A 27,150-nucleotide genomic window follows, 5' to 3' on the forward strand; every position below is an offset into this window, starting at 1 on the left:
TGGGAGATTGCTGCTCCAACCTGGTCTTTTTCTTGGAGTACCTACCAGAGTTGTCACCCATGTATTCTGTAGTGAACTACTAGAAGATACCCTCTGGAAGTTTGACTGGAAATGCCATTGGTAGGCTGATGACACTTGGGTCTCTGTAGTTTAGATCCCTGACCAGGCAAGGGGGTCACTGAACTGTGCTATGTTAGTATGTATTTTGTATGATGTATGTCTGTATGTACAGTGGTTTGATCTTTTAACGTAATCACAGTACTTCCTAGTGAAATATAATGTATCTTCCTTATTTTGAGACTTATATTGGCCTGCTACAGACTGCCAAAATAAAGCTGCTTCAGGTCTCTTTGGAGGTATGCTGTTTAAATGCTGCATGCATCCTAAGAATCTGGAAGTTGCACCAAAGCTGCGCTCCAGTGCTTAGAAATGGAGTGTGGCTTTGGTGCGACCTCCGGACTCATAGGACCCATGCATCATTTAAACAGCATAGCTCCAAAGAGACCCGAAGCAGCTTTATTTTGGCAGTCTGTAACAGGCCATTGCAACTTTTTTAACCTTCCTTACTGTGTTGTGCCTTTATTCTTCTTTTTGTCATCAAAGGTGAAAACTTAGTGTAGAGCAGTGGTTCTCAACCTTCCTAATTCCGCGACCCTTTAAGACAGTTCCTCATGTTGTGGTGACCCCCAACCATAAAGTTATTTTCATTGCTACATGCAAATATGTGTTTTCCGATGGTCTTAGGTGACCCCCATGAAAGGGTCTCTCGACCCCCAAAGGGGTCCCGACCCACAGGTTGGGGACCACTGGTGTAGAGGCATTCAGACTTTAGGGAAAGACAGGAGAGACCCTCATTTTCAGTCTAGTATGCTTTTCTGTAGCAGCCTACTCCTTTGCATACTTATGCAGAAATATGACCGCTGAATTCAAAGGTAACTGTATATATGGGATCCTCTGACCCAGAAGGCCGGTCCGTCTGACCTGCCAAGGCCCCACACTGAAGCTCCATCCTTCAGGAAAGGAGAGGGACTGCAGAAAAGCTTCTGCGCTTGCTGCCTGATCAAATGAACAGTGCAGGTGCTTAGAGAGGTCATATGGAGGTAATGTTTAAACTCTTATGATGGCAGAAGAGGTGAGATACCTGTGAAATCCTGTTGAAAGAGCTGGAATTACTAATTGAATATATGTTTTATCTTTCTGGATCTTTGTTTTGGTCTAAAATATGAATGAATGTGGCAAGTGGTTCATTGTGTGAGTGGATGGGTCCACCCACCTTTTTCAGGTTGTTCTTAAAATTGTTTTTGACTGCCCTTTAGGTGGTCAAGCATCTTTCAAATCCATCCCCATATATCAGCCACATGTAAAAATTATGAAAGATATTTGCCCTGGAATATTTTAAAGGAAGGGCCTTTTACATTCCATATACAGTGGTACCCCGGGATACGAAAGCACCGCCTTACGAAATTCCCGGGATACGAAAAAATCCCAAAGAAAAAAACTGTTCCGGGTTACGTTTTTTTTTTCGGCTTACGAAAAAAATTTTTGGTGCTTTTCGGCGCTATTTCGCACGAAATCGCGGCTTTTAGCGCTAGCGCCTATGGCATTTCGGCTTGCGAAGGCTTTTCGGGTTACGAACGGCGCAGCGGAACGGATTAAATTCGTAACCCGGGGTACCACTGTATCAGCCGTTGTGAACTTGCAGTTTTCCCTGCTTGCATTGCTCAGTATCACAGAAAAAAGATATTTGCAGTCAACATGATTTGATGAAATTCCTAACTGTTGATTTTTTATTCACTTACAGATTCAGAAATTATGTGATAGAGTAGCATCCTCCACCTTACTTGATGATCGTAGGGATGCTGTGCGTGCACTTAAATCTCTTTCGAAGGTAGATATGTTTTGTCCCTTTTATAGTGATTGCACTATACAGTATATTGCTTTTATTTAACTGAGAATCGTTTAGCTTAACATTGGTGATGTCTGTCCTTGAATTTGTCAGAAATACCGCTTGGAAGTAGGGATTCAAGCTATGCCTCATCTTATCCACGTTCTTCAGACAGATCGGTAAGCTTCTTAAGAAACGTTTAAAAAGTGTTGAGATATTTGCTGTTCATACAGTTATTACCCTTGCTATGCACTGCAAATTGCAGTTGAATTCAAATTAATATTATATATAATTGTATTGGCCTGTTACAGACTGCCAAAATAAAGCTGTTTCGGGTCTCTTTGGAGGTATGCTGTTTAAACGATGCATGCATCCTAAGAATCCGGACGCTGCACCAAAGCTGCACTCTAGTGCTTAGGAATGGAGCGTGGCTTTGGCGCGACCTCCAAACTCTTAGGACCCATGCATCATTTAAATAGCATACCTCCAAAGAGACCTGAAGCAGCTTTATTTTGGCAGTCTGTAACAGGCCATTATTTCTTAAAAAGAGACCAATGTATCAATAACTGTCAAAAAGGTACCCTTTTTTTTTGGAAACTACAGAATCACAGTAATCATTTTCAGTGATTCCAAACAATTTCAGAAATTATCAGTGTTGTTAACAGACTTGTTTCTGTAGGAACTATTGTTCAGATACAAAGCAATAATTGCCAGGAAAACAGAAATGTTTTCAAAATATGTCATATACCTGTTTTTCTGTCTTTAAACTAAGAGTCCTGATTTGATACTATGACTTACACTGTAGTTGCTACTAATGATATAAAGATGAATATTCATCATAATGAAGAGACGTCTAAAACAAGGTGACATTGATTTTCATTCATAAGAAATTGTATTTGTTTTCACAGTTCAGATTCTGAAATAATTGGCTATGCTTTGGATACCCTTTACAATATCATCTCTAATGATTTGGAAGAGGAAGAACAAGGTATGCACTTGATATCTGAATAATATGATCTCCTTAAAATCTAGGTTTACTTATCTGGCTATTGGTAGAATAGTTTAAAAAAAACAGCGCACAACTGGTTTTCTGTTCTGCATACAAAGCTACATAAACCTTCAGCCATTCACTCTCACCTACTTTCTCTTCTTCTGTTAATTGATAAGGAGGAGATCAAAACCATCTGCTTTTTATTTTAAACTAATGAGAACTTCCTATTGTGTCTGAACTCAGGGAATGATGATCAGTTAACTGGTGGTCCAAAAAACCCCAAGATCTTATATAATACCCAGTTTAATCTTACCTTCGTTAAATTGCTTGCAGATCTCTGCATGTAGATATAACAGGGAACTCTAGCTAGTTTAAAATTAAAGTCAGTGCTTCTGATCTTGTTGCAGCTTCACCAAAGGAGAAGACAGGAGGTGGGAGTGTGTGAACACAGTGTTCACAATCTTTATGTAACTATCACATTTCTAAACAAATTGAGTAGTTGGTTAAAACATGGTAAAAACTAATTTTTAAACTGTGGGTGAGTGCATGCCTTCAAGTCACCTGTTGGCTTATTGTGATTCCATGAATTGCACAGAGTTTTCTTAGGCAAGGGATACTCAGAGGTGGTTTGCCATTGCCTTTCTCTGAAACAGAACCTACAGCACTAAACTGCTACAGGATTTTTTTGTTATTCTAATAGAAAACTACCTTATGTACTGATACAGTATTTCAGGTATTCCATGTCTCTTTCACATTACATAGTTAGAGCATTATGATTCTACCTTAACTGGCATGGCAACATTAGACAGAAACCTAGGATCTGTAATTTGGTGAGATACTATAACTTTCTGAGATGTAATTTTATACACTTCATGAAACTGTAAACCTAGGGTTTCATAGAATGGAGCCATGGTAGTTAAAGTGGTATCAAAGTATTATAATTGTGTAGTGTGAAAACATCCTAACCCTTACTTTGCTTCAACTATCTGTCATAGATACACCTCCACATCAAACAAAACCGTTTTAGGAGATTAATCATATGATATCAACCAAGGGTGAGACAATGTATTAAAAGTATGTCTCATTCTTGTGTTACCAAGATCAAGGTATTACGGTAATTCTTATTTCGCAAATGCTTAGCCTGTAATATATTATAAATAAGAGACAAAAGCAGAATGATACACACATGGCTTTAATCAATGTTTTCTCTTTGACATATGAATAATGAGCTTTACAGATCTTTCCATAATAATGTTTTTGTGTTTCAAATGGTAGCTTTTTCTATGAATGGGAGATATATATTTGGCTGTGGTGAGAATGGGAAAAGAAGAGTAAGAAAGTGGCTTGTGCTGCTTCTTCCCATATTTTGCTCAGTTCTTTGGATTGTAATAATATATGATTGAATCCAAAATAGCCATCTGCCCCCTTATACACTATCACATCTTATCATCAGAGTGCTTCAAAACACTAGGGCAACATCTCCATCCTTGATTCAAATGAAGTACTAGGTTCAGATTTAATCATAATTAGAATAGAAGCACTGAAACCAGTGAGTCTAAATTGGTTATGACTACAGACCCATGTATTTTAATGGGCCTACTCTAATTATTACTAAATTGGTATCCAGGCCCCAGATGTACTGTACATTGACATGATCCTGGTCATGTGATGGAGTAGTGCAGTTTTAGAGTTCAGGCATCCAGAATATTCATCTGGGAGGCTAAGCTTTTGAGAGTGCACCATTAGATCTTGCAGTATATGCTGGGTAACCCTGGGTTTCATTTCAGCTCTTGTGAGAACACCTTGGGGCCTGAACAGACAGACCAAAATAAAGCTGCTTCGTGGCACTTTGGAGGTATGCTGTTCAAATGATGCATGCATCCTAAGAAGCTGGAAGCCACGCCAAAGCCATGCTCCAGTCCTAATGAATAGAGCACAGCTTTGGCACAGCTTCTGGCCTCTTAAGATGTGTGTGTCATTTAAACAGCATACCTCCACAGTGACCCAAAACAACTTTATTTTGGCCTGTCTGTGCGGGCTCCTTGGGGATCTTTCATTATCTTCACTGTGATAAGTTTATCTCAGTTTTTAAAAGAGCTTTTCGATTCGTTGGAGAATCAGTTGCTGGGGGACAGCTCAAAAGCAGAGCAACCCATTTATGATACCGTAACACCCAGTACATTTTATTTGAAGCCAAGATAGAAATGTACAAAAATATTTCATCAAATTTTGGGTTTTGTTAAATAAAAAACATAAAAACATAATTGAGATTAATGCAGCTTCTGGCTAGCATGTTTAAAATAATATTTGTTGCATTTTATGGATAGGAAATATTCAGATAAACAGAAATTGCTTGCATGCGTATGGGATGTTGGTTGCAGTACTGACTCCTAAGGAATTTTGCTGGTTATGGTCCAAAACACACTGCAGAAATAATCTCGTTTGAGAATGCTTTAACTGCCCTGGCTCAATGCTAGGGAATTCTGAGAACTGTAGTTTTGTGAGCCATTGAGCCTTCTCTGTCAGAGAGTTCTGGTGCCACAGTAAATTACAATTCCCAGGATTCCCTAGCACTGAGCCAATGCAGTTAAAGCGGTCTCAAACTGGATTATTTTTGCAGTGTGCTTTGCACCTATTTTTATAAATCACATAATGATAGGTAGTCCTTGAAAATTTTTGTTCAGGCAACAGCCTCAGTGCAATGCAGACTAGGACAAGTAGATGATATTGTTCTATTAATTTTGGAGGAAGAGAATCTCTTATTAAGTAGTCAAAGTTGGAAGTAAGCATAGTGGGGGAGTGGAATAAATAGCTGCCAGAACGCCTTATGTAATAGATATGAGACAAAAGGAGGGGGGCATAGGAAAATACACAAATTCAAGTGCATAATAGTTATATAATAATAGTCAGGTTAGAATGGCAACTGACAGAAACAATCCAAGAAGGAAAGAGGTAAGCTGTGGTTGGTTCCAGCCTGGCTAATAATGGAGATGGTCATACTGATCGTCCTGGTGCCCGATTCTTTTGAACAGTTTTGATGATGGCTAGCTAAACTATTGGCATTCCTGGGGCAAGGGATTATTCTGGCTCCATCTCAGTTCACCAAAGCTGTACCCTGCTGCCATCACTTTACAACCAGAAGAAAAAGAAATCTGTTTTAAAATGCCAACACACCCTCACTTTTGAGTAGCATGGTTACAGATTCAATGATGGACTTTGAGGGAGGCTGAAAAAAAGAGGCACTACTCTGGCTTCATGTTTAGTTTAGTTTAGAAACTGTTTAGTTGGAGGTCGGAGTTTAAGGGAAGCAAGTTGTGGAATCTTTCATGGTTTGGGGGTCTACATTATATGTATATAGCAATACATAATCAGTAGTACCTGAGCTACACTAATCAAGTAACCACTGTAATATTGATCTGCAATTCTTCCTTTTGACTCAATTTTTAAACTGTTATTTTGTGCTGTACTAAATGAAAAACTGCTTCAATTTGAATCTTTCTTTCTTCTTCTCTGCCTTTACAGATGATTCTGAAGGTAAAAAGGATCTAAATGTATATTAGCATGGTGTGTCTTAATCATAGTTTGCAGCAGTCATTTTTTAAAAGGATATTGCACTGCAAGTAATACTTTAAAGAGTTGTACCCTTTTTCATACTCCCAAATTTAAAATGTTTTGATCCTCTTTACATCAAGGGGAACTGTGTAATAAAGTAGTACTGTTAGATATGATAGCTTGTGGGGTCAGGTACTGAACTAAAATACCTGAAATACATTACCACTTGTTACTAAAAGTGCTGGATTAATATGAAGAGGGTGAGATGAACAGAGTTCAGAAATATTTGTTTATATCCTGCCTTTTCCTCAGCCCTGGGACTCAAGGCAGCACACGCAGTTAAAACAGGTAGATATAATTGGTGAAGTGTTTTTACAGAAGCAAACTAAAGTTCAAAAATTGCTTCATTTGCAGTGCCCTTTTTAAACACTGCTGTGTACATAAGCATGCTTTATTTAACATACTGTACTTCATAGAATTTAACAGTACTTACCACTCCAAGATTCATTTAGAATAATGTAGCACACTATCAAACAGCTAACCTCCCTAAAATGTTTTGGTACAGTATTGTAGTAATGACTTCAGATACATTATAACCCTAGTTCATAGCATGCTCAAACTGTTACGCTTCCTTACTGTTACTCTTTTATGTTATCATTCTGTATAGATTCGTTATTCAAAAATTCCTGGATTTCCTCTTATTCTTAAACTTATTCTAACATTTTAAAAGGATAATGAATGCAATTGTCCACATCTCGATAAGAGAATCGAGGCACTTGATTGTTTTAATGACAGCTTTGATTATTAGTGTTTCGAGGATTGGAAAAATAATAATTACTCCTTTTTTAATGAAATGCAATTAATTTAATGACACCTGATTTAATGAAAAGCATTTTAAAAGTAACTTTAAATGTTTTTCAAACTCGTGTCCAGAGGGACTAAAGTGCAAAGTTGCTTGTGAGTATTATAGCCTTATAAGGACTTGAGTCATAGGCATTAAAGAGTGTTACAGCATCCAGCACAGAAAAAATATAACCCAATTATGTGGAATAGGAGCCAAAGTGGTGGTGTAGGAAGACAGCAGCAAGCGAAAATGCTTATGGTTCTTCCTGATACTTGCACACCCTGGCAGATCCAAATGAGGAGTGAAGTCAGCCTAACAGGTCTCAAAGATAACTCGCAAAGGGCAAATCAAGACCAGAAGTCAGTACTAGCTAGTTACAAACCAAAAGGGAGAGTTAGCTGTTTTCTAAATCATGGGAGACCTAGCTCTTTCCCCCCTCCCAATTTTAAATATTTGTATTTGATTTTAAAACCTAACAAATAACAAAAATTAAATAAAATGAGAGAGCAAAGCACAGTCAGATAAAAGAATCAAGCAAAAATATATCAACAACAAAACTGGACAGAAAATAACCAACAAGAGAACTGAGAAAAGGAATATGTTAAGGGAAAATAGAGGATAGCCTAGGGAAGTAAGTGTATAATTTACGTGTATAATTAGATCTGTATAATTTACAAGAAGAAACAAGAAAGATATACTACAGACTTATTTTTTTGGTGTGCTGTTACCCTGGTGGGAAGGGGCAAATAAATTGGACCCAGTGGTACTGGTCCTCATGAAACCCATGTATGAATTATGGTCCATATTATTTGTGAAATTTATATTAGTCTCCTATGAATGTAACACAACCTTGTAAATGAGTCTGAAGAAATTACAAGCCTGCTGAATGTTTGCACAGAATGGATTCAGAGCTCTGTCATATTTTAGCAGCTCACTATATTTCTGTGCTTGCACAGAGTACAGGACTGTCTTCCATCATGGCAATCCTATTTGTTTTATGTTGAGTGAAGAGTAGGGATGGGATACTTCATGCTGCTTCTGCCACGATCCAGTCCTAAGGACTAGAGCACAGCTTCCAGACTCTTGGTATGCATGCATCATTGAAACAGCATGCCTCCAAAGTGACCCGAAGCAGCTTTATTTTGGCCTGTCTGTTTCAGGCCATAGTCTGTCTGTAATCCTTGCAGCATATACTTGTGGAATTTATATGGTTTGAGTTCAGATCTTCCCATTGCATATTGAATTTCATATTGGGGTTGTTTCCCTTTTGAGGCTAAGCAAGTAGTGGACATAAAGGAGCAAAGACATGTCAAGGAGATGGCATTGTTCGTGAAATCTTGGGGTTTAGTTTTGAAATACTTTACCACTGAGGAACTTGCTAAATGCAGTAGGTGGAGATAGGTGAGCAAATAGAGGTGTACATTTTGATCCTGCCCCATACATTCCAAGCCTTCCTCCACCCTAAGCGCTCTATCTGCCTGTATTAAACTGGGAGATCTAAGGGCTGCTCTGCTTGGATATGACTCGACTTTGTATAACTGGGGACTGGGAGCATTCTACTCAGTCAAGTGAACATGACTAGAGTTCTCCTTCAAACCCTGCTGCTTAATTGGGGGCTGAGGAGGCAGTGTCAATGTGTACAGTCCATCCCTCTAGCTGCTTGCAGTTCTCATTTGTTCAAGTAAACACCTAAGTACGGTTTATGTGTGGGCAGGCAGTGTAATCGGTATTGCAGAGAATCGTCAGCAACAGATTTCTGTGATAAATTTGGTATTCATGTTAGTTTAGCATATTTTCCTTACTAAGGCGTGTTACAAACGCGCACATAGTACACACTCTGCGCGTACTAGGGTTAGGAAGAGCCGTCTCTTCCTCACGGCCCTCAACCCTAGTATGCGCGGAGCGTGTAAGAGATGGTGCCACCCGTCCACATGGGGGCCGCCATCTTTACGTAGCGTACGCTCTGCATCCGCACGTCGCACCCCGGATATGACACTGCGAGTGTGTGACTAGCGCCTCACGGCATCACATCTGGGACCCAGGAAGGAGCGCGATTTTCACGCTCCTTTGCTGCATCCAGGAACTGCGCCGTTTGGCTGCTGCGGTTCCCAGACGCAGCAACCGGCGGCGGCGACAGACCGCCGCTTCTCAGCGGTCTGTAACCTGCCTTAGTTTGTTAAAAGTGACAAGGAAAACATAAGTGTTTTGAGACTCTCTACTGTAAGCATATCAAGAGTTTGCTGCTTTGTAGGGTGAGTGCATCATAATTTTCTGGTAACCATTTAATAATTGAACATTTTATCTTGTATCTGTTCACCAGACTTTGACAAATTTTCTCCACAATCTATGATAGTAGTAGCACCCTCTCAGTGATGAACAGCAAGCAACGCAGGGCCAAACTGGGTATCTCCTCCACTCTACTGCTCTTCTTTGCTTTAGATCAGGAAAGATAAGAAAGGGAGATTGAATGCAGGTGTTTGAAGATAGGAAATAAGTTGGGGAGGATTAGATGATACAAAAGTGACCCCACGTGACCATTCTTCCATGAAAAACCCATGGGAGCGTGCCAAGCAACTGTGGCACAAGGAGACAGGGACACTGCAATAGGTTTTCTCACTTTCAAGTATTGTGGTGGAGGTGGGCCTCTCTGTGATGGTCACAGAAACCCAGTCCCTTTGATGCCAGCTAAATGACTGTGTGTAGTCTCAGCACTACAGTTCTTATTATGAGGGCCAACCTTACATTAGATGATGTGAAGTTACTGAGTCAGGCAGAAAATAATGATAAGTACCAGCAGGGAGTTTGAAGAGGGAACTGTGCACTGTGTAGGCTGCTCTGTGCTCCCTAGATTAGCCTGCTGCTTTCAGTTACAGTGGAGGATGCTGTCTTATTGAAAGAGTTGAAGATGGATCTGTCAGTTTAGTTAGCTTATATCCAGTGAATGGAACTAGGCACTTGTTCTTTGCATCACAGAGCAAGATGTCTTTTCCAGTTATCAAGTCTTGGAGCCTCTGGTTATTTTTCAAGCCATGGTGTTTCCTCTAGTCATGTGGTTGTCAACGTGCCAGGGGGTGGGGTGGGATGGGGTGTGACTTCTGGGGGGCAGGATGTTCGTTGTACAAGGCAGGACTTCTAGGGGTAGGACTTCCCTGGAGATAGCTGAAGGCCCGGAATACTAGTCAGTCCTGTGAATAACGTGTTCCTCCTCTTCCCCACCCTCCTGGGCCTTTAGCTGTCTCTGGAAAGGCAGCTAACAGCATTGGGAGGGTGGGGGGAAGAGAAGGAACATGCATGCACCTGTTGCTACTCTTCCCCCATCCTGTCTTTCTGCATACCCCCAGAAATGGCTTCGTGTGCCAGAGAGGGCACGCGTGTCATAGTTTCACCACCATGGGGCTAGTGGATTGTGATCTGGCTCCTGAGTCAAGGTGTGTATTTGACTCTAAACATAGTAATAAGTGAGTTTGTACTTACTGCCTAGTGTATTGTCTGTTCTCACCCAGTCCTGGAAAAAATCTATTAACTTTTCACTATCTTTACACTAGACATGAAAAAATCCTCCCTAAAGGATCTTGTGCGTATGTGTGGGGTTGTCAAAATAATCAGCCTAACATCAGTGGGAGAGATTTAGGTCCCCTTCCTGTTAAGCATTATGACTGTTACTCAGAACTTGGAAATGTTACTTTTTGGGAGGCCACAACTCCCAGAATCCCTTAGCCAGCCAGGGCCAGTGTAATTGTGAGTTGAGATATTTTTCTGATTCCAAATAATGTTAAATCAACTGAAAATGAACAATCTTTCTTGGTATTCACAGTCAGCATTACTCTTAAAGGTTGGGAAATTTGTTCATGATAGATAAGAGATAGCAGTGTATTAGGGTTGAAAGCCCAGTCACCATTTCTACACTGCCATCACTCATAAATGATCACATTCCAATCACTACAACATTCATAGTCAACAGATAACAGACAGGAAGAATACCACATCCTCAGATCCTCAGTCAGATACTGGAGATCTCAAGTCTGGCTATTGAAATTATCTCATCAACTCAGTTGGCTCCATTCACATTTTTGTCACTTCTGTAGCTTCCAGGTATCTTTACCAGTTATTATTCAAGATGCTACTACTGTAATCTACATTTTGGTAAAATAATTTCAAAACTTGTGTGGAAAGGTAAGCTAGAAAAACATTTAATAATTATCACTATCTCTGTGGCAGGCTCTGAATGTCATTTCAACATTTTCAACAAGTGTCTGTTGGCTTTAGTAACTGATGTCATGAAATCTCTGAGCTCTACATTAAATTTGCTTTGGTACAGTTGTGTGGTTTATGACAACTAATGCATATATATGAAGTTTATATTCAGTTGTCTTCTCTGATAACATTTGCTGCATGTAGTCTTTGGTAGATGCTCTGAAACTGTTTGAAACTGCTCTCTAATTTTTAATATTACAGAAGAAAATTCACAGAAGCAAGTGGAAGATCTTGGAAGTCAATTTACAGAAATTTTCATTAAGCAGAATGATAATGTCACTCTTCTGTTGTCATATTTAGAGGTGAGTATTGCTCTACAGCTACAGAGTAAGCTTTAATTTATTTAATATTGCCATGAACGAGGCTATACTAATTTTAAGACTACTTTGTGCAGATAGAGGAGTTTATTTCAGAGGTTACTGATGGATATACATTAGACTGAATCATTCTTTCAAGTGTCCACCATGTCTGTAGCAATCATAGGATTCCCAAGCACATATCTCTCTGATGTTTAAACTGGGATGGGACATTTTGCAGTGGAAGTCTACAGTCAGGCGGCAGGTCAGTTTTTAAACATATATTTTTTGGTCAGTCTTTTTGTACAGAACCAGGCTAGGGAAATGGTTGCTGGAAAAGAGTTGCAAAGGAAAAGTGGAAGCTCCCCCTTCCTGATTGCCACTATTCCTGTGCAAATCTTTACATATAGGATTGCAAAGAGTACAGTTACATACTGTAACATCAAAGGCTTTCACAGCCAACCTCCACAGTTTCTTGTGGGTTTTTTAGGCTATGTGGCAGTGTTCTGGAAGAGTTTATTCTGATGTTTCACCAGCATCTGTGGCTGGCATCTTCAGTGACAGAGCTGTGAACTAAGATGTATCTGGTGTAAATTAAGTCTGCCACGAAGATATTAATTGGATTTAACAAGCACATTTATTTTATCATATCCTTTGTTTTCGTCCCCACCCCACATCTGCAACATGGGAATATTGACTGACCTTAGTAAGATAGTGGTAAGAACAATTGAGAATGTTTATGAAGTACAGTATTATACAAGTGCTAGTAAATGATTCTTATCATGTTATTGTTTTTACAAGAATGCAGTCATTCTACAGTAGAAACAGAATGTACCATTTTGTTATTGAGTAATGCCATGCGTGTTAGTGTGGCTTTAAGGAAGAGTAGGGAGAATTCACACTTGTAGGATCCTCTTATTTTTACTAGTGCTTTGAGGTTTCACTCTAGAAGAAACTATAGAATACTGTATGCTGAGGATTAAAAAATAAAATGCATTTAAGCTAAAGATGGGGAAGAATTTTGTTCAGTTAACTAACGGATATAAGTTTGTCAAACTTACCTACAGACTTGAAAAAATCATAATGTGGAAATGGAACTGAATCATGCACTCAGCCCAGGAATGCATGCTTACAGAGCCATGTTTGCAATTACTTTTACGCATACCTTGAATCCTGGTTTTCTCACAAGTGTTCTTTTTAGCAGCCTAAATTATTGAGGAGAAATATATAACTGCTTCTATAATTAAATGCTTGGGAGTCTGAAACGCTTACTGAACAAATTAGTTAAAGATCTACCAGTAGATACTGATTTACTTTCTGATTGCACTGACTTAGAACAAGTATAAGTGAATATTGGCTGGAATAATAGAAGTTTTGAAATACAGTGGATTTGATGCATAGCATGATAAATTGCAGGAGTTTGATTTCCATGTTCGATGGCCTGGAGTGAAACTTCTTACAGCATTGCTAAAACAGCATGGACCACCAGTGCAGCAGATAATACTAGTCAGCCCTATGGGTAAGTATAAATACTAGTCAGTCCTGTGAATAAGTTTTGTTTTGTTTTGTTTTTAACATTTATACACTGCTTCTTTTCAGGTGTAATAGAATTGTGCCAAAAAAGTTATTAAACAAGTACCATATGTATGTTGACCTCAAATATAAGTTGAGAGTAGGTTTTGGGATCAAAATTAATGATTTTGACGTGGCCCATGGATAAGTCGAGGGTAAAATGTAAGGGCATGTAACAAAGGATGTAAAATACAAAACAAAGTAAAATAATACTGAAGAGCTTACAAAATTCCAGCAGGCGTAACTGTTTGTGCTTACCTTAAAGGCTGAATGGATGAGGAGGCAACTAAATGCTAAATGGTGGCTGTGCAGTGTGTAGGGGATACAACCAGGCACAGGCAAGGCTACGAAAGTGTGCACATGTCAAAAAGGATGCAAAGGCAAAGCAAATAAAATGGCAACTGTCTTAGCATTGATTGCAGCCTTTGTTTTTAATGTGATAGCTTTGCCTGATTTTAACCCAGGAAAGTTGACAAGCATGCACAAATATCTCCTTCAAAGCCCATTTCATGATCACTGGAATAACATTGCTGGAATCCTCTTTTCTGAGTAGAATATAAAATGCGAGAGCTTAGTCCATGCCAGGATGACATGAAAGAAGTGCCATCCTCCCCTATTGTCTTGGTGCTCCTTTGAGGGGAAGTGCCAAAGAACTGTAGCTGCTGCCATTTTCCTACCCAGGCATTCAAAAAGGTTAGAAACAGTGCTGTGGCGGAGAGAGTGAGGAGTGGGGTGGGGGAGTCAGTGCTTATTTTAGGTTTTCGCAGGACAGACTAATCTGTTGCCATTTGCCACTCTACTCAGAGAAGGGGATGGTTCCTTTTTTGGTAAAAGTTAAGGTGCAATACCTACATTGACCTGTGGATAAATTGCCCCAGGTGTTTTTTTTATTGACTAAATTGACTAAAATTTCTAGATTTATACATGATTATATACAGTACGTGTATGCACTATAGTGGTGTACAATGCATTCCAGTCCTCGAAACATGATATCATTGGATATTATTTGCCCAAACTATTTCTGTCCTGGAGCGGCTGCAGTTGGTTCACTAGCATAAGCTGCTTCAGGGCATCCAGAGATAAGAGGAGGTTTGCTAGCAGCCCCCATTTGTTGCCATTTAGAGTAGGATAGTTTTGTGATAGATGGCTAAAATTCTGACATAGTATTAAGCATCATTAAATCTGTGATCATAGCAAATCTCCTATCATGGTTTTCTTTTCCAGGTGTCTCTAGGCTGATGGACTTGCTTGCAGATTCTAGAGAGGTTATACGGAATGATGTAAGTATAAAAAAAGGAAAGCTTTAAAGTGAGTTATAATAATATAATAATAATCAAATATAATAATCAGATCAAAAATTAAATTACTTTGTAAGATTGGAAACTTACACCATGTCACTCCATGTCACGTCACCTCTTCAGCATCTATATTCTTTGGAAAGGTTGTATGTGACTGTTCATATTTCATATGGTACATGAGTTGACTACAATTACTGCAGAACCTGAGAGAGTTATGTTGTTGTTGTTGTTGTTGTTGTTGTGTGCCTTGACCCTAAGAAAAATATATCATGAGGTTTTCTGGGGCTGAGAATGTGTGACTTTCCCAAGATCATCCTGTGGATTTCTATGGCTTAATAGGGATTCAAACCCTGGTCTCCAGAGTTACCGTCCAGTGATCAAACCATTACTCCACACTACTCCTTGGAATATATTTGTAGAAACTAAACTAATTTCTAATTCAGGTTCCATGGTGATACATTATTTAAGAATGTTTTTATTCTACTTCTCAGTTAAACAGTCTCAAAATGATTTACAGTAAAAACAGGTAAAATAAAATCAACTGCTTAAAGCAGTAATAATGTAAAGAAATGATTTGACATGACCTGTTAGCTTATCCTTTGAAAAAACTTTTTTCCCCATTTTCCGATGAAGCAAGCAGCACGTTACATCAAATAGAAGCTCATTGCAAGCTGTAATTCAACATAAAGAATCCAGGCCAAGAAAAGATCCAAACAAAAGCACAACAGAATATTTGAGGCACTTTTAGAGCCTCCTGTAAATCTATTTAAATTTGGAGATACACTTCTGTGCCCTCTCTACAGTTGCTGATTTGATAGAAATGGGGACAGTAGAGGATGACACAACAGGTCAATACAATATGTTATAAGTGCTTAAATGGTGGGTACCTTATCTTAAAATCTATTAATACCTTAATTATCTTCTTTTTAAATCAATATTTTTTGGTCCTAGAGTAAAATAAACCATAAAAATACAACCCTGTAAAGCACATTAAACACATAAAACATAACATATTTGATACCAGGTTCCTATGGTATCAAATCAGCTATATAGTGTAGCATGAAAAATTTGCCTTTTGCTGCTCATGTACTTCATTTCACAAGTGGGGGAGTTGTAGTGTGGAACAGCAGTAGATGATCACAGCCACCCAAAACGTAAGCAAACCCCTGAAGAGGCAGCCTCAAAGCTAGCATCTCTCAACAGAGACAGTTCTATATTCAGCTTGCTGTTTCTTTAGTATGCACTACTGATGTGTCCCTGATTGAAGGTCTGGAGACCCAGTTTTTTCCAGTGGTCAAGAATGCTTTGTACTCTTAAAGCTAATGTACCTATTATGCCCATTCCTGAGAATGCCTGATCTGGCCATAGTGACACCTGCTTTAGTTAAATCCCAATTGGATGACTGTAACGCATTCTGTATCAGGCTTCCTTTGAAAGGTGTTTGGAAACTTCAGTTGGTACAAAGAGCTGCAGACATTGCTAACTAGGACTGATTAAAGACTAACAACACCCTTGCTACAACAGCTGCACTGGCTGCTAATTTGTTTCTGGACACAATTCAATGTTTGTTTATGACCAATAAAGGCCTATATGGCTTAGATTCAGGCTTTCTGATATACAAATCCCTCCATATTGTCCTGCCCAGTCTCTAAGAGTCTTAGGAGACACTCTTCTCTCAGACCCAAAAGGTACTGGTCCAACTGCATGTGTCTGGCCCCAATCCGGGCCACCACCATGGTTCTGAATTGGGCTGCTGGAAGGACTGGATCCTAGTGCGGCATTGGCGCAGCTTCCAGCTGCATTCAGGGCATGCGTCATCTGAATGCTACAACCCGAACGCAGCTGAAATTAGCATCATTTGGTCTGTGTGTTTCGGGCCTCAGTCTCATTTTTTCATAGGCACATATGCTGTGGATGTGACATAGGATCTGCTCAGTGGCTGCCTCTAGGCTCTGGAGTTCCCTTTGTAAGGGGGCCTTTTCTTGCTTTTCTCTGTTGGCAAGCAAAGACTTGGTTTAGTCTTTCAGGCTTTTGAGAACTGAAGATTTCTAAAGAAAGGGCTATTAAGAGGCACTGTTTATTGTTTTAAACAGCTTTTTATCATTTTTAATTATATGTTTTAATCTGTTTTAAAATGTTTTGGATAGTTCATTCTTAATCTTTTGTATGCATCAACTAAATTTTATTTTAATTTATAACCTGTATTTGAGTTCCAGTTTTGGGGAAAGGGAGTAGTATAAATCAAACATTTTAAAATACATTTTATTAAATTTAGAACTTGTATAACAAGCAGACACATTTATCTCACTCCTAACCTTAACCTAACAACATATCCCTAATCCTAACCACCTATTCTACGTCCACCCCAAACCGAACCATACCACTCTTATATATACCAATAACTAACATAAATAAACTAACATCAACAAAAAAGACTTACCACTTCCCAAGCCCCAAAATACTAACACTCAGTATATATACTTTCCCAGTGTTGCCCCATATTTTAATCTTACTTCAGCTCTAAATATTTTAAATGATGACATACATTCCATTTTCTATTTCTGGGCAAATAAGAATCTCACTGGCATAATCATATAGTGCATCACTTTATAATTTATATCTTTGGATTTTTCCTTTGATATGCCCAACAAAAACAATTCTGGCTTCAGATCAATTCCACATTTAAAAATAGCTTGTATTTACTTTTGTATTTGTTTCCAATAACTATTTGCTTTATCACAAAATCACTATATATGATAAAAAGTACCTTCCTGTACCCCCACATTTCCAACATTTATTCCTAATACCTTTATACATTTTAGATAATTTATCTGGGGTTAAACACCATTGATACATTATTTTATAAAAAATGTTCCATCTTTGTAAATCTTGTTTAATTTCCTGCCAAATCTTTTCATAATTGTTTGAAAATAAATTTGAATTTTTATTAGTCAAAGTAGTACTTAAAAACCTCACTTTAGTCTCAAGCTCTTCTCAGAGGCAAGCACTGGAGAAATAGCTGACTCAGCATGGAGCTTGTCCCTGGTGGAAGGGTGCTGCATAACTATGGTGCATTCTGCTCTGCCAGAACTGAATGGGATTTCTGCCTTAGTAGAAGCCATCTAGCAGAACATTAAAATTTGCACAGCTAAAGTAGACAGACGACAGGAGAATAATTCTGAATCTGAAAATCTGAAATTCTCAGGACTGTTTGAAGTACAAACTGAATCTCTGGAACAGAAGGGTGCACCTACTATGGTTCTTCCATTATGCAGATAGATGTGGCCTAGCAATTTTAACATTAAGGGGAAAGATTTTTTTTTCTTGGATTTTAGTTCATTGGTCAGTTTTATCTGCCTTTTCTCCCATAGGGTGTGTTGTTACTTCAGCAGTTAACAAGAAGTAATGCAGCCATCCAGAAGATCGTTGCTTTTGAAAATGCCTTTGAAAGACTCTTGGATATCATAACAGAGGAAGGAAACAGTGATGGAGGTATGAGCTTCCAAGCTTTGTTCTCTTACCATACATAGGAATCATTGGATGGCAAACATAACCTTCTCTAGTTTCAGATTGGGCTCAAGTCAAACCCTGGTTAGCTCAATATAAATTTACAGTGTTTCAGAAGTGGATATTTGACCTCCAGAAAAGGTGAGGAGTGTGTCCCACAGTTTTAATAAAGTGAACAGTTTGCATCATTAGGTCTCCATTGCATTGTTTATGAATGGTCTAGAATGCAAGAATATTTTGAACAAATGGGTTGTATCAAATCTATATATTTATGTTTGTATAAATATATAGCTTCTGTTATTTCTGAAGGATAGCTGCATGTACAGTTGGCCCTTCTTATACACAGATGTTTTATACACGGATTCAAGCATACACGGTTTGAAAATGTTCCAAAAAAGTATAAATTTCCAATATCAAACCTTGATTTTCCATTTTTTTATAAGGGACACCATTTTGCTATGTCATTATATTTAATGGGACTTCAGCATACACAGATTTTGTTATACACAGGGGATCTTGGAACCAAACCCCAGCGTATAACAAGGGTCCACTGTATTGCTTTTCTGCCTTACCTTGCAATTGTTGTTGTGTGTCTTTAAGTCGTTTCTGACTTACGATAATCATATCTAGTAATTTTCTGAGGCTGAGAGTGTGTGACTTCCCCAAAGTCACCCAGTCAGTTTCCTTGGCTGAGTGGGGATTTGAAACCTACTACTCTCCAGACTCATAGCCCAGTATTCAAACCACTATGCCATGCTGGTTTCTCCTTACAATAAGCAACTTCATTATGGTCTTTCTTCCCTAGAAACGATAGCCATATCAAATTGCAGTATATTCTTTCTGAGTCACAGTGGTTTTTATAATGTGTAAAACATTTGTAGGTAAAATATTAATTTATATGATATTTGACATACATGAAAAATGCCTGTATGTAGATTTTGTTGTTTAGGTTGGAGTGTAGATCTGTAAAAAAATACTACAGTACTTGAATTTGGAGAACACTTAAACTTGTTTGAATTGGTTGTGGACCAGAGCACAAGTCTATCTTCTCATTTTGTGTGAAGATAATAAAAACAATTTTGAATAGGTCATAGAACAGTCATCATGACTGCCTTCATAAATTTGTGATGCCCTGGTGTTTGGGTGGCAGATAAAGCTATTCAGCTGTATCTCTTTCACTCCACTCCTCCCATGTTGTTTTCAATTCTTTGTTAGTCCATAATCTATTGCACTCTGTAGCATTGCACTGTAATGGCTAAAGAAATAGACACTCACTTGGTTGCTGTGGAACTGTATGTTCTGATGCTTCTTTGTTATGAGAGTTTATACCTCTAATACGCAAACTGACATAAGAACAGGGTCTGACACACTTATGAAGTGATGTCATTTTGGTATACATAACTTCATTCTTACTGTTCTTGAAACACATTGAATGCATTGCTGGATGTGTGTCATTAATTCAGCTGGCCTCTGCTTTTTCTTGTGCAACTCCACTTTTGCTTCATATTATGACGTTATAATTATTATGATTCTTGGACTTTTACCACAAATTTTGGCTGTGTTATAAGTATCAGCAGCCCAAGTGTTCAGAGAACATCTTGCTAAGCTGCCTTTAAGCTTCCTCTTACAGTGCTTAGCGAATTAACCTTATATCCTCTGGTAGAGTAAATCACTTTGCAATAGAAGAAACATAGAAGTATATGACCAAACATATATTTAACACTTCACTTGGTAGCCATAGGTGACAAGGAGCTCCATGCAATGAGTGTGAGCAGGCTAACCAAGGCAGAATGGATTTCTGTGTCTTTTCTCCTTCAGGCCAGAAGAGGGGAATTCCAGTATTCCTCCTTAATCAGCATGAAAATTCACGTTACTAGGCTTTTAACAGACTAATAAAAATGTATTAAAACAGATTTATGGGAGTGTCTTTTTCAAATAGATTATTTAAACAAAACGTTTGTGAAGATTGGAGGCTAGAATGGTCTGATCCTATCACTCTTTTGTAAGGAGAGGCATTCTGTTCCTAGACAGTTTTTTGCATTATATCTATTTTGCCATTGGAGAGACATATTACTGCACATTCCCATTCTCATTTTTTAAAATAAGAATGTGCCATTCTATTATGTTGTTAGCAAACTGTCTTGTGAAGAGACTCTGTCTTGTGGTGACAGAGTAATTTTGACGTTGAAACAAGTATCCATCAACCTGTCTGTCTTTGTAGGTATAGTTGTGGAAGATTGCCTTCTCTTACTACAAAATTTGTTGAAGAACAACAATTCAAACCAGAATTTCTTTAAGGAAGGGTCCTATATTCAGCGTATGAAGCCATGGTTTGAAGTTAGTGATGACAATGCTGGGTGGTCAGCTCAGAAAGTAACCAATCTTCATCTCATGCTACAGGTAAATGCTTTTGAGAACAATGTAATAAAACAATCAGAATTGCTCAGCACTAAAGTGGCTTGAATTTGATATTGTTTTATCTTATGGGAGATATTAAAAAGAGTTCTTCCAGTGGTATTTCAGCACTTGTAGATGATGCATTTCTTTCCTTTCCAGCTGGTCCGAGTGTTGGTGTCCCCCACAAATCCTCCTGGTGCCACCAGCAGTTGTCAGAAAGCCATGTTTCATTGTGAGTTACTTCAACAGCTTTGTACAATCCTGATGGCCACTGGAGTTCCTGCTGACATTCTTACTGAGGTAAGGGAGCAGAGAAAAGTTTTTATTATTTTATAATAAAATAAATAATAAATAAAAGCTTTATTTTTAGCCCGCCTTTCCTGGGATCAAGGCGGGTCACAACAGCCAAAAACATGATACAATCAATATACAAAAAATTAAATACAAAAAATACAAAATCTCACAATATCTTACAACAGTTAAAATCCAGTTAAATTTTTTTCCCAACTAGCACAAGATTACAAGAACAATGAGGAGAGAGAAGGGGGCAACATGGAATGTTAGGGGTAAGCCTGCTGGAACAAAAAAGTTTTAAGCCCCTTTTTGAAGTATTCCAGGGAGGTGGTTGAGCGGAGCTCGTTCGGAAGCGAGTTCCAGAGGATGGGGCCCGAGATAGAAAAGACCCTCCGAGTGGTGGTAGAATATCTTGCCTCTGGGACACGTAACAATTGCTTCCCAGCAGATCTGAGTGTGCGGGGCGGAATGTATGGGGAGAGGCGGTCCTCCAAGTACCCTGGGCCCAAGCCATATAGGGCTTTATAGGTAATAACCAACACCTTGTATTGTGCCCGGAAGCGATTTGCAGTACAGTGTGTGAAGTGATACTACTGAACACCCTTGCTTTTGAATACATTTGTGGTAGCGTGCAATTCTACCTGCAGTGTGAGTGTCACAAATGCAAGGTATCAAACGATGTACAGGTCTATTCCAGCTCAAATCCTTATATCATTAGTGAAGAAACAACAACATGATTGATGTTGAAGAGAGTGTTTAAGTTTTGATGAATATTTTTCTTGTTTCTCCTTATCTTGTGAATTGACAAATAAGAGAATCCTTTTCCGTTTTAAAAATATATTGCATGGCTGTTTGCTTCTAGCTACTTTGGTTTCTTCATTAAAACAGTGCACAGAAAATAGGACTAAAGAGCTTGCTTTATACTTCTAGAAGTATGTTTAGGAACTGGCACTCCTAATCGGGGATGCAGTGGTTTAGTGGTGCCAATTCTGATGATCGGAAGGCAGAAGCTTGACAGTTTGAGACCCAAGTGTTGCATGATGGGGTGAGCTCCCTTCACTAGTCCCAGCTTTTTTCAATCTAGCAGTTTGAAAGCATGCAAAAATGCAAGTAGATAAATAAGTACCACTTCAGTAGGAAGGTAACAGCATTCCATGTATTCATGCTGGCCAAAGACCGTTGGAGTCGTCTTCGAACATTGGCTGTTTGGCTTACTAACAGCACCTCTTACAGTCGGTTATGACTAGACATTTGTAGCAGGGGGAAACTTTACCTTTACCTTTTAACCATAATATACACTTTATTTGTGTATTTCATAAAGTTTTATATGAGTCCAAAGAATGGAAGCCAAGATGAATATTTTTACTACAGGGTTAAATTGCATCTCCCAGAAAATCCAATTGACATGAATGGGTCCTGTTTTGTCTGAACTAACTCAGATCTCATTACTTTCACTGAATCTATTTTAAATAGGACTGGCCTTGGATTTAGCCTTCTCATATTTCTGATGTTTCAACTCTTTGTGTGTTTCTCTGTGATTACTTTCTAGACCATTAATACTGTGTCAGAAGTCATTCGAGGCTGTCAGATAAATCAAGACTATTTTGCTTCAGTAAACGCACCATCAAATCCACCAAGGTAGGGTAAGGAAAAACCTTGATGTCTTTTACTGTAAACATAAATACATGTTGAATATTCCTTATCCAATATGCTTGGGATGAGAAGTGTTTCAGTGCTGGGATTTTTTTCAGATTTTGGAATACACAAATAGCATAGTACATACCTGCATGGTATTTGCAAGGCTGGGGAAAGATGCAAGGCTAGGATGTGTGAAATGACAGGAGGTGTGGTTTCGCACATAGCAATACACTTGGATTCCTACCATTTCACAGATCCACAGTCTTTCTTTAGCCTCCTACCTTTTCTTTGCCAACCACCTGCTTCCACTTTCCAAGTAGTGGCTGTGGCGTTCCTGCTTCTTCGTCTCTCTACAGTCTTGCATCACATTCATTCACTATTTGTGTTGTGTATGAAACACAAGACTGAAGAGAACTGAATCACAAGTGAGCAGGAGCTCTGCAGCAGCCGCCTCGAAGGCAGAAGTGAGAAGCTAGTGACAAAAAGTTTCAGGTTTTGGAGATTTTTGGTTTTGTGGATTAGCCTGTATGTGAAATAACAAAATGTTTGCCCATGGTATTAATAATTAGAAGACCTTGGTAGGAAGTTCAACAACCTCCTCAGAAATGTATGGCTCCTTTCAAGAGGATATAAGACTTGTAGTTAAGAGTAAGGATCTAAAATCAAATATTCTGGTGCCAACTAGCAAAGACTCTAACATTGTTTTCTCTTTCATCCACTGATGGTGGATTAATGTTGCCTTTAACTTTTGAGTACTATTAACATTTGATCTCTCCCCATATAGAGGAATAAAGATGCCAGTTTACTGGACAGAGCTAAATTTAGGGAGTAATGTTTGTTAGATTTTTGTAGCAACATCTTACTAGAAGAACACAGGGTTGGGTGATACATTTTCTCTTAGCTATTAAGCATTTCAAGGAACATAGTAGCTCAGCGGTTAAGACACTGTCTCTAATGATTGCAAGATCAGCAGGTTGGCAGTTTGAGGCCCAAGCAATGCATGAAGGAGTGAGTTCCTGTCACTAGTCCCAGCTTCTGTCAACCTAGCAGTTTGAAAGCATGTAAAAGTACAAGTAGGTACCACTTCGGGGGGGAAGGTAACAGCATTCTTTGTAATCATGCTGGCCACATGACTTTGGAGTAATCTTTTACAACACTGGCTCTTCAGCTTAGTAACAGAGATGAGTACCATTTCCTACAGCCGCACAAGGATTGACAACCTTGTTAAAAGGAAAACCTTTATCTTTATTAAGCATTTCAGTCCTTGAAATAATATTTTTATACATGTATCTGTACATCTCTTTTAAAAAAAACAAAAACTAATAGATTGTATTCTTTCCAATTTGACAGGCCTGCAATTGTGGTACTACTTATGTCAATGGTAAATGAAAGGCAACCATTTGTGCTGCGTTGTGCTGTCCTTTACTGTTTTCAGTGTTTCTTGTATAAGAACCAGAAGGGGCAAGGAGAAATTGTGTCAACACTTCTGCCTTCAACCATTGATGGTATAGAGTTTTAAATAAACATTTAAATAAGTAAATATTTTTTTAAAAGGAAGTCCTGATACTTTGGGAGATCTCAAAAAACTGGAGTTAGGCATTCAACAGCGGCCATATATTTCTCTGAAAGTTTAGAGAAGAGCAGGCAAAAAGGCTGCAAAAATGTGAGAGTGTGAAGTATGCAGTTAATCACATCTTGGGGAATGAGGGGTGGTAGTATGTTTAATCCACCCACTGCAAAGAGCCAGTCAGTAGCCTAGTATACAGAACAGCACAGCAGGAATGACAATGAACCATTCTATAAAATGCTGCAATGTGTGTTGCTACTGACTGCAGGTTTTCCACTACTTTGAACTGATGTCAAGCTAGGCAATGGTTGTGATGAAAGAAAGACAGACAGACAGACATTGGAAACCCTGTACTGCCACCTCTCACAATGTTAAACTCTTCATTCTGTGAAAATTGAAAGATTGCGTCATCTGCCACGGAAGTTACTGAACAATTCTCCCCTCCAGCCAGAGAGGGTAGTCCATTGAGCTTGTAGAATCTGGAAGTCAGGGTGGTGGCCCAGTGGTAATAAGGAAGCTGCTTTCCATGAGAAAGTGTTTAGGGGAGCATGAGTATCAAGACATATAGTTGCTTTTAGTTGACCAACTGATAACATACTGTGGAAGAGGGACAGATCACATGATCTGAACCTTGTACAATTAGTAATGGGTAGTAGCTAATATCCTTGTTTTGCTCAAAAACTGGCTGACTAGAGGAGTCATGGGTGTTTAACATTCTTTGATGTGATCATATACCAAAGCGTATGGAGGAGTGCACCAAAACCCAGCCATTATATATTGCAAGTAAACAGGTTGCAACTCTAATGCTGTGTCTTGGGTGCAGGAGGTGCAACATGCTGCCCACTGAGGCTGTTTTTAGACACACATAGTCCCCTATAAGCTCTCCCAAATTTATTTTGCTAGACCTGCCAGTGGACATGGGGGACAATTTTGCTACATTCCCATTTGGTCATTTTAGGCCCAGCCCAAAGCAGTGTCAGAGTTTTTTGAAAGATGGTCTGTTGTTTCTACATGTTACCTTTAAATGGTCCAGATTCCAGGGTGCTCTCTTTTCATAAATAAATAAATACTCTGCTTTATGTCTCCCAGTGTCATGTATAGTATCATGTAAATACTAACACTTCCAAGCATGTGCAGCATGTCAGGATATGATTTAAATGAACTTGCTAGCATTGTTGAAAGCTCTCTGTAGATTTGCCTACAGTCATATTTTTGGTTACAGTTTGCTGTCACTAAATTGTGTGTCTGCTGTTACAGCTACTGGAAATTCTGTGTCAGCTGGTCAGCTACTATGTGGAGGACTCTTTTCTACAGACTCACTTTCAAACTGGTGTGCAGCAGTGGCATTAGCTCATGCTTTGCAAGAAAATGCCACTTTGAAAGAACAGCTGCTAAGAGTCCAGCTTGCAACAAGTATTGGTAACCCTCCAGTGTCCTTACTTCAACAATGCACCAACATTCTCTCTCAGGTATAACATTCACGTCTTTCCTTTCTTACATGAACAGATTTCTTGTTAAGCTAGGGAAGCAATAGTATGTTTATGTCAAGATATATTTTTCTCATAAGTAGAAAGCTGTTTCTAAATGATGTAACATTTAATTTCTGTAGAGCGTAGAACAGAGTCAAATATGCACATTATCTCCCCTCATCAATTTCTGTTTAATTCCAGTTAATACATGTGGTACACCTCATGTTTTGTTGTTGTGTGCCTTCAAGTCATTTATGACTTACGGCCAACCTAAAATAAACCTATCATGGGGTCTTCTTGGCAAGATTTGTTCATAGGGGGGTTTGCCTTTGCCTTCCTCTAAGGAGTGTGACTTGTCCAAGATCACCCAGTGGATTTCCATGGCTCTGGAAACCAGTGCGGATTTGAACCCTGGTTTCCAGAGTCATAACCCAGCACTCAAATGCTCAAACCTCAACAACCCAAAGGTTTTTATACCTCATGTTAGGATGAATAAAATCAGAAGTTTCTAGCTTGTTTGTTGCAATGATGGCTAATGCACATGAAGAATGATGAATTACAAAGTACTAAAATTGCATACATAGTCAAGCTGATGGGCAGATCTGACAGCATGGTAGGTTAAAAAAATTCTATAAAACCATGAAGGATTAGGCTGGAAGAGCAATCAGTTTGTTTTCCCACAAGCAGAACAAGGATAAATATCTGTCCCCTAGAGATAGGGTACCATTTTTATGGTACAGAACTCCTGTATTAACTTGGCCCTCACAGTTGCTAAGCAGGTGAAATCCAGTCAGGCTTGTATTCCTCCTGCTGCCCTTTTTCATATTACCTCTTACAAAAGATATGTGTGTTTCTAAGTGAGTCTTCAAATTGATTTTCAGGTTTTTTGGTTAGATTTCATAACTGTGCATGCTTCATTGTAACTGTATTTTTTAATTGCATGGAAGCAATATGTTTTCAATTGCATATTTTTAAATAATTATCAAAATTCTTCCCAGCTTCCTATGGGATTGTATGGGCAGGGGCTGTAAGCAGTTTATGGGCCATATCCTACACTGTTGTTTGCTGTTGTGTGCCTTCAAGCCATTTCCAACTTATGGTGACCATAAGGCTAGCCTATCATGGGTTTTCTTGGCAAAATTTGTTCAGAGGGCAGTTGTCATTTCCTTCCCCTGAGGCTGAGAGCATGTGACCTGCCCAGGGTTGCCCAAGGTCACCCAGTGCGTTTCATGGTTGAACTGGGAATTGGATCCTAGTCTCCAGTTGCAATCCAAGTACACTGGCTCTCTACCCACACTATTGCTTATAAACTAGTTTTTCTCTGGGGAGCAATTTAAAAGAGTAGGTTCCCAGATACAAATGCAGTGCAAGTCAATGAATCAAAGAGTAGATTCTACCTATATTAAGCACCACAGCAGCCAGATCCTTAGATGTCCATATGTTCTCTATCTCATACAGAAGTTTGCTAAGCTTAAAAATCATGTTCCAGCAGAACAGCCAATATCTATATAATTTTGCCGTCCTTCAGTATAAATATTCTCAATATAGAGTTTTTAAAACAACAACAAAGTCCTTCATTGTACAAT

At 38.8% G+C, this 27,150-nt stretch overlaps 1 protein-coding gene across 2 annotated transcripts in view; it reads left to right on the forward strand.

The window, feature by feature from the left end:
- Window positions 1-27,150, forward strand: part of LOC149309367 (general vesicular transport factor p115-like) — a 51,456-nt gene that overhangs the window by 4,675 nt on the left and 19,631 nt on the right. For both annotated transcript variants that reach the window (XM_089532290.1, XM_089532291.1), the window contains exons 2-13: window positions 1,802-1,888; window positions 2,000-2,064; window positions 2,794-2,873; window positions 11,728-11,828; window positions 13,239-13,341; window positions 14,619-14,674; window positions 18,064-18,184; window positions 20,421-20,599; window positions 20,756-20,896; window positions 22,440-22,528; window positions 23,879-24,033; window positions 25,353-25,564. In XM_089532290.1, coding sequence (XP_089388416.1) covers window positions 1,802-1,888; window positions 2,000-2,064; window positions 2,794-2,873; window positions 11,728-11,828; window positions 13,239-13,341; window positions 14,619-14,674; window positions 18,064-18,184; window positions 20,421-20,599; window positions 20,756-20,896; window positions 22,440-22,528; window positions 23,879-24,033; window positions 25,353-25,564 — 1,389 coding nt within the window. The remainder of the gene's footprint in view (window positions 1-1,801; window positions 1,889-1,999; window positions 2,065-2,793; window positions 2,874-11,727; window positions 11,829-13,238; window positions 13,342-14,618; window positions 14,675-18,063; window positions 18,185-20,420; window positions 20,600-20,755; window positions 20,897-22,439; window positions 22,529-23,878; window positions 24,034-25,352; window positions 25,565-27,150) is intronic.

This window comes from Sceloporus occidentalis, unplaced genomic scaffold, assembly GCF_023333645.1.
Source record: "Sceloporus occidentalis isolate IW3139 unplaced genomic scaffold, rSceOcc1.0.p SCAF_7, whole genome shotgun sequence".
Taxonomy (NCBI): domain Eukaryota; kingdom Metazoa; phylum Chordata; class Lepidosauria; order Squamata; family Phrynosomatidae; genus Sceloporus; species Sceloporus occidentalis.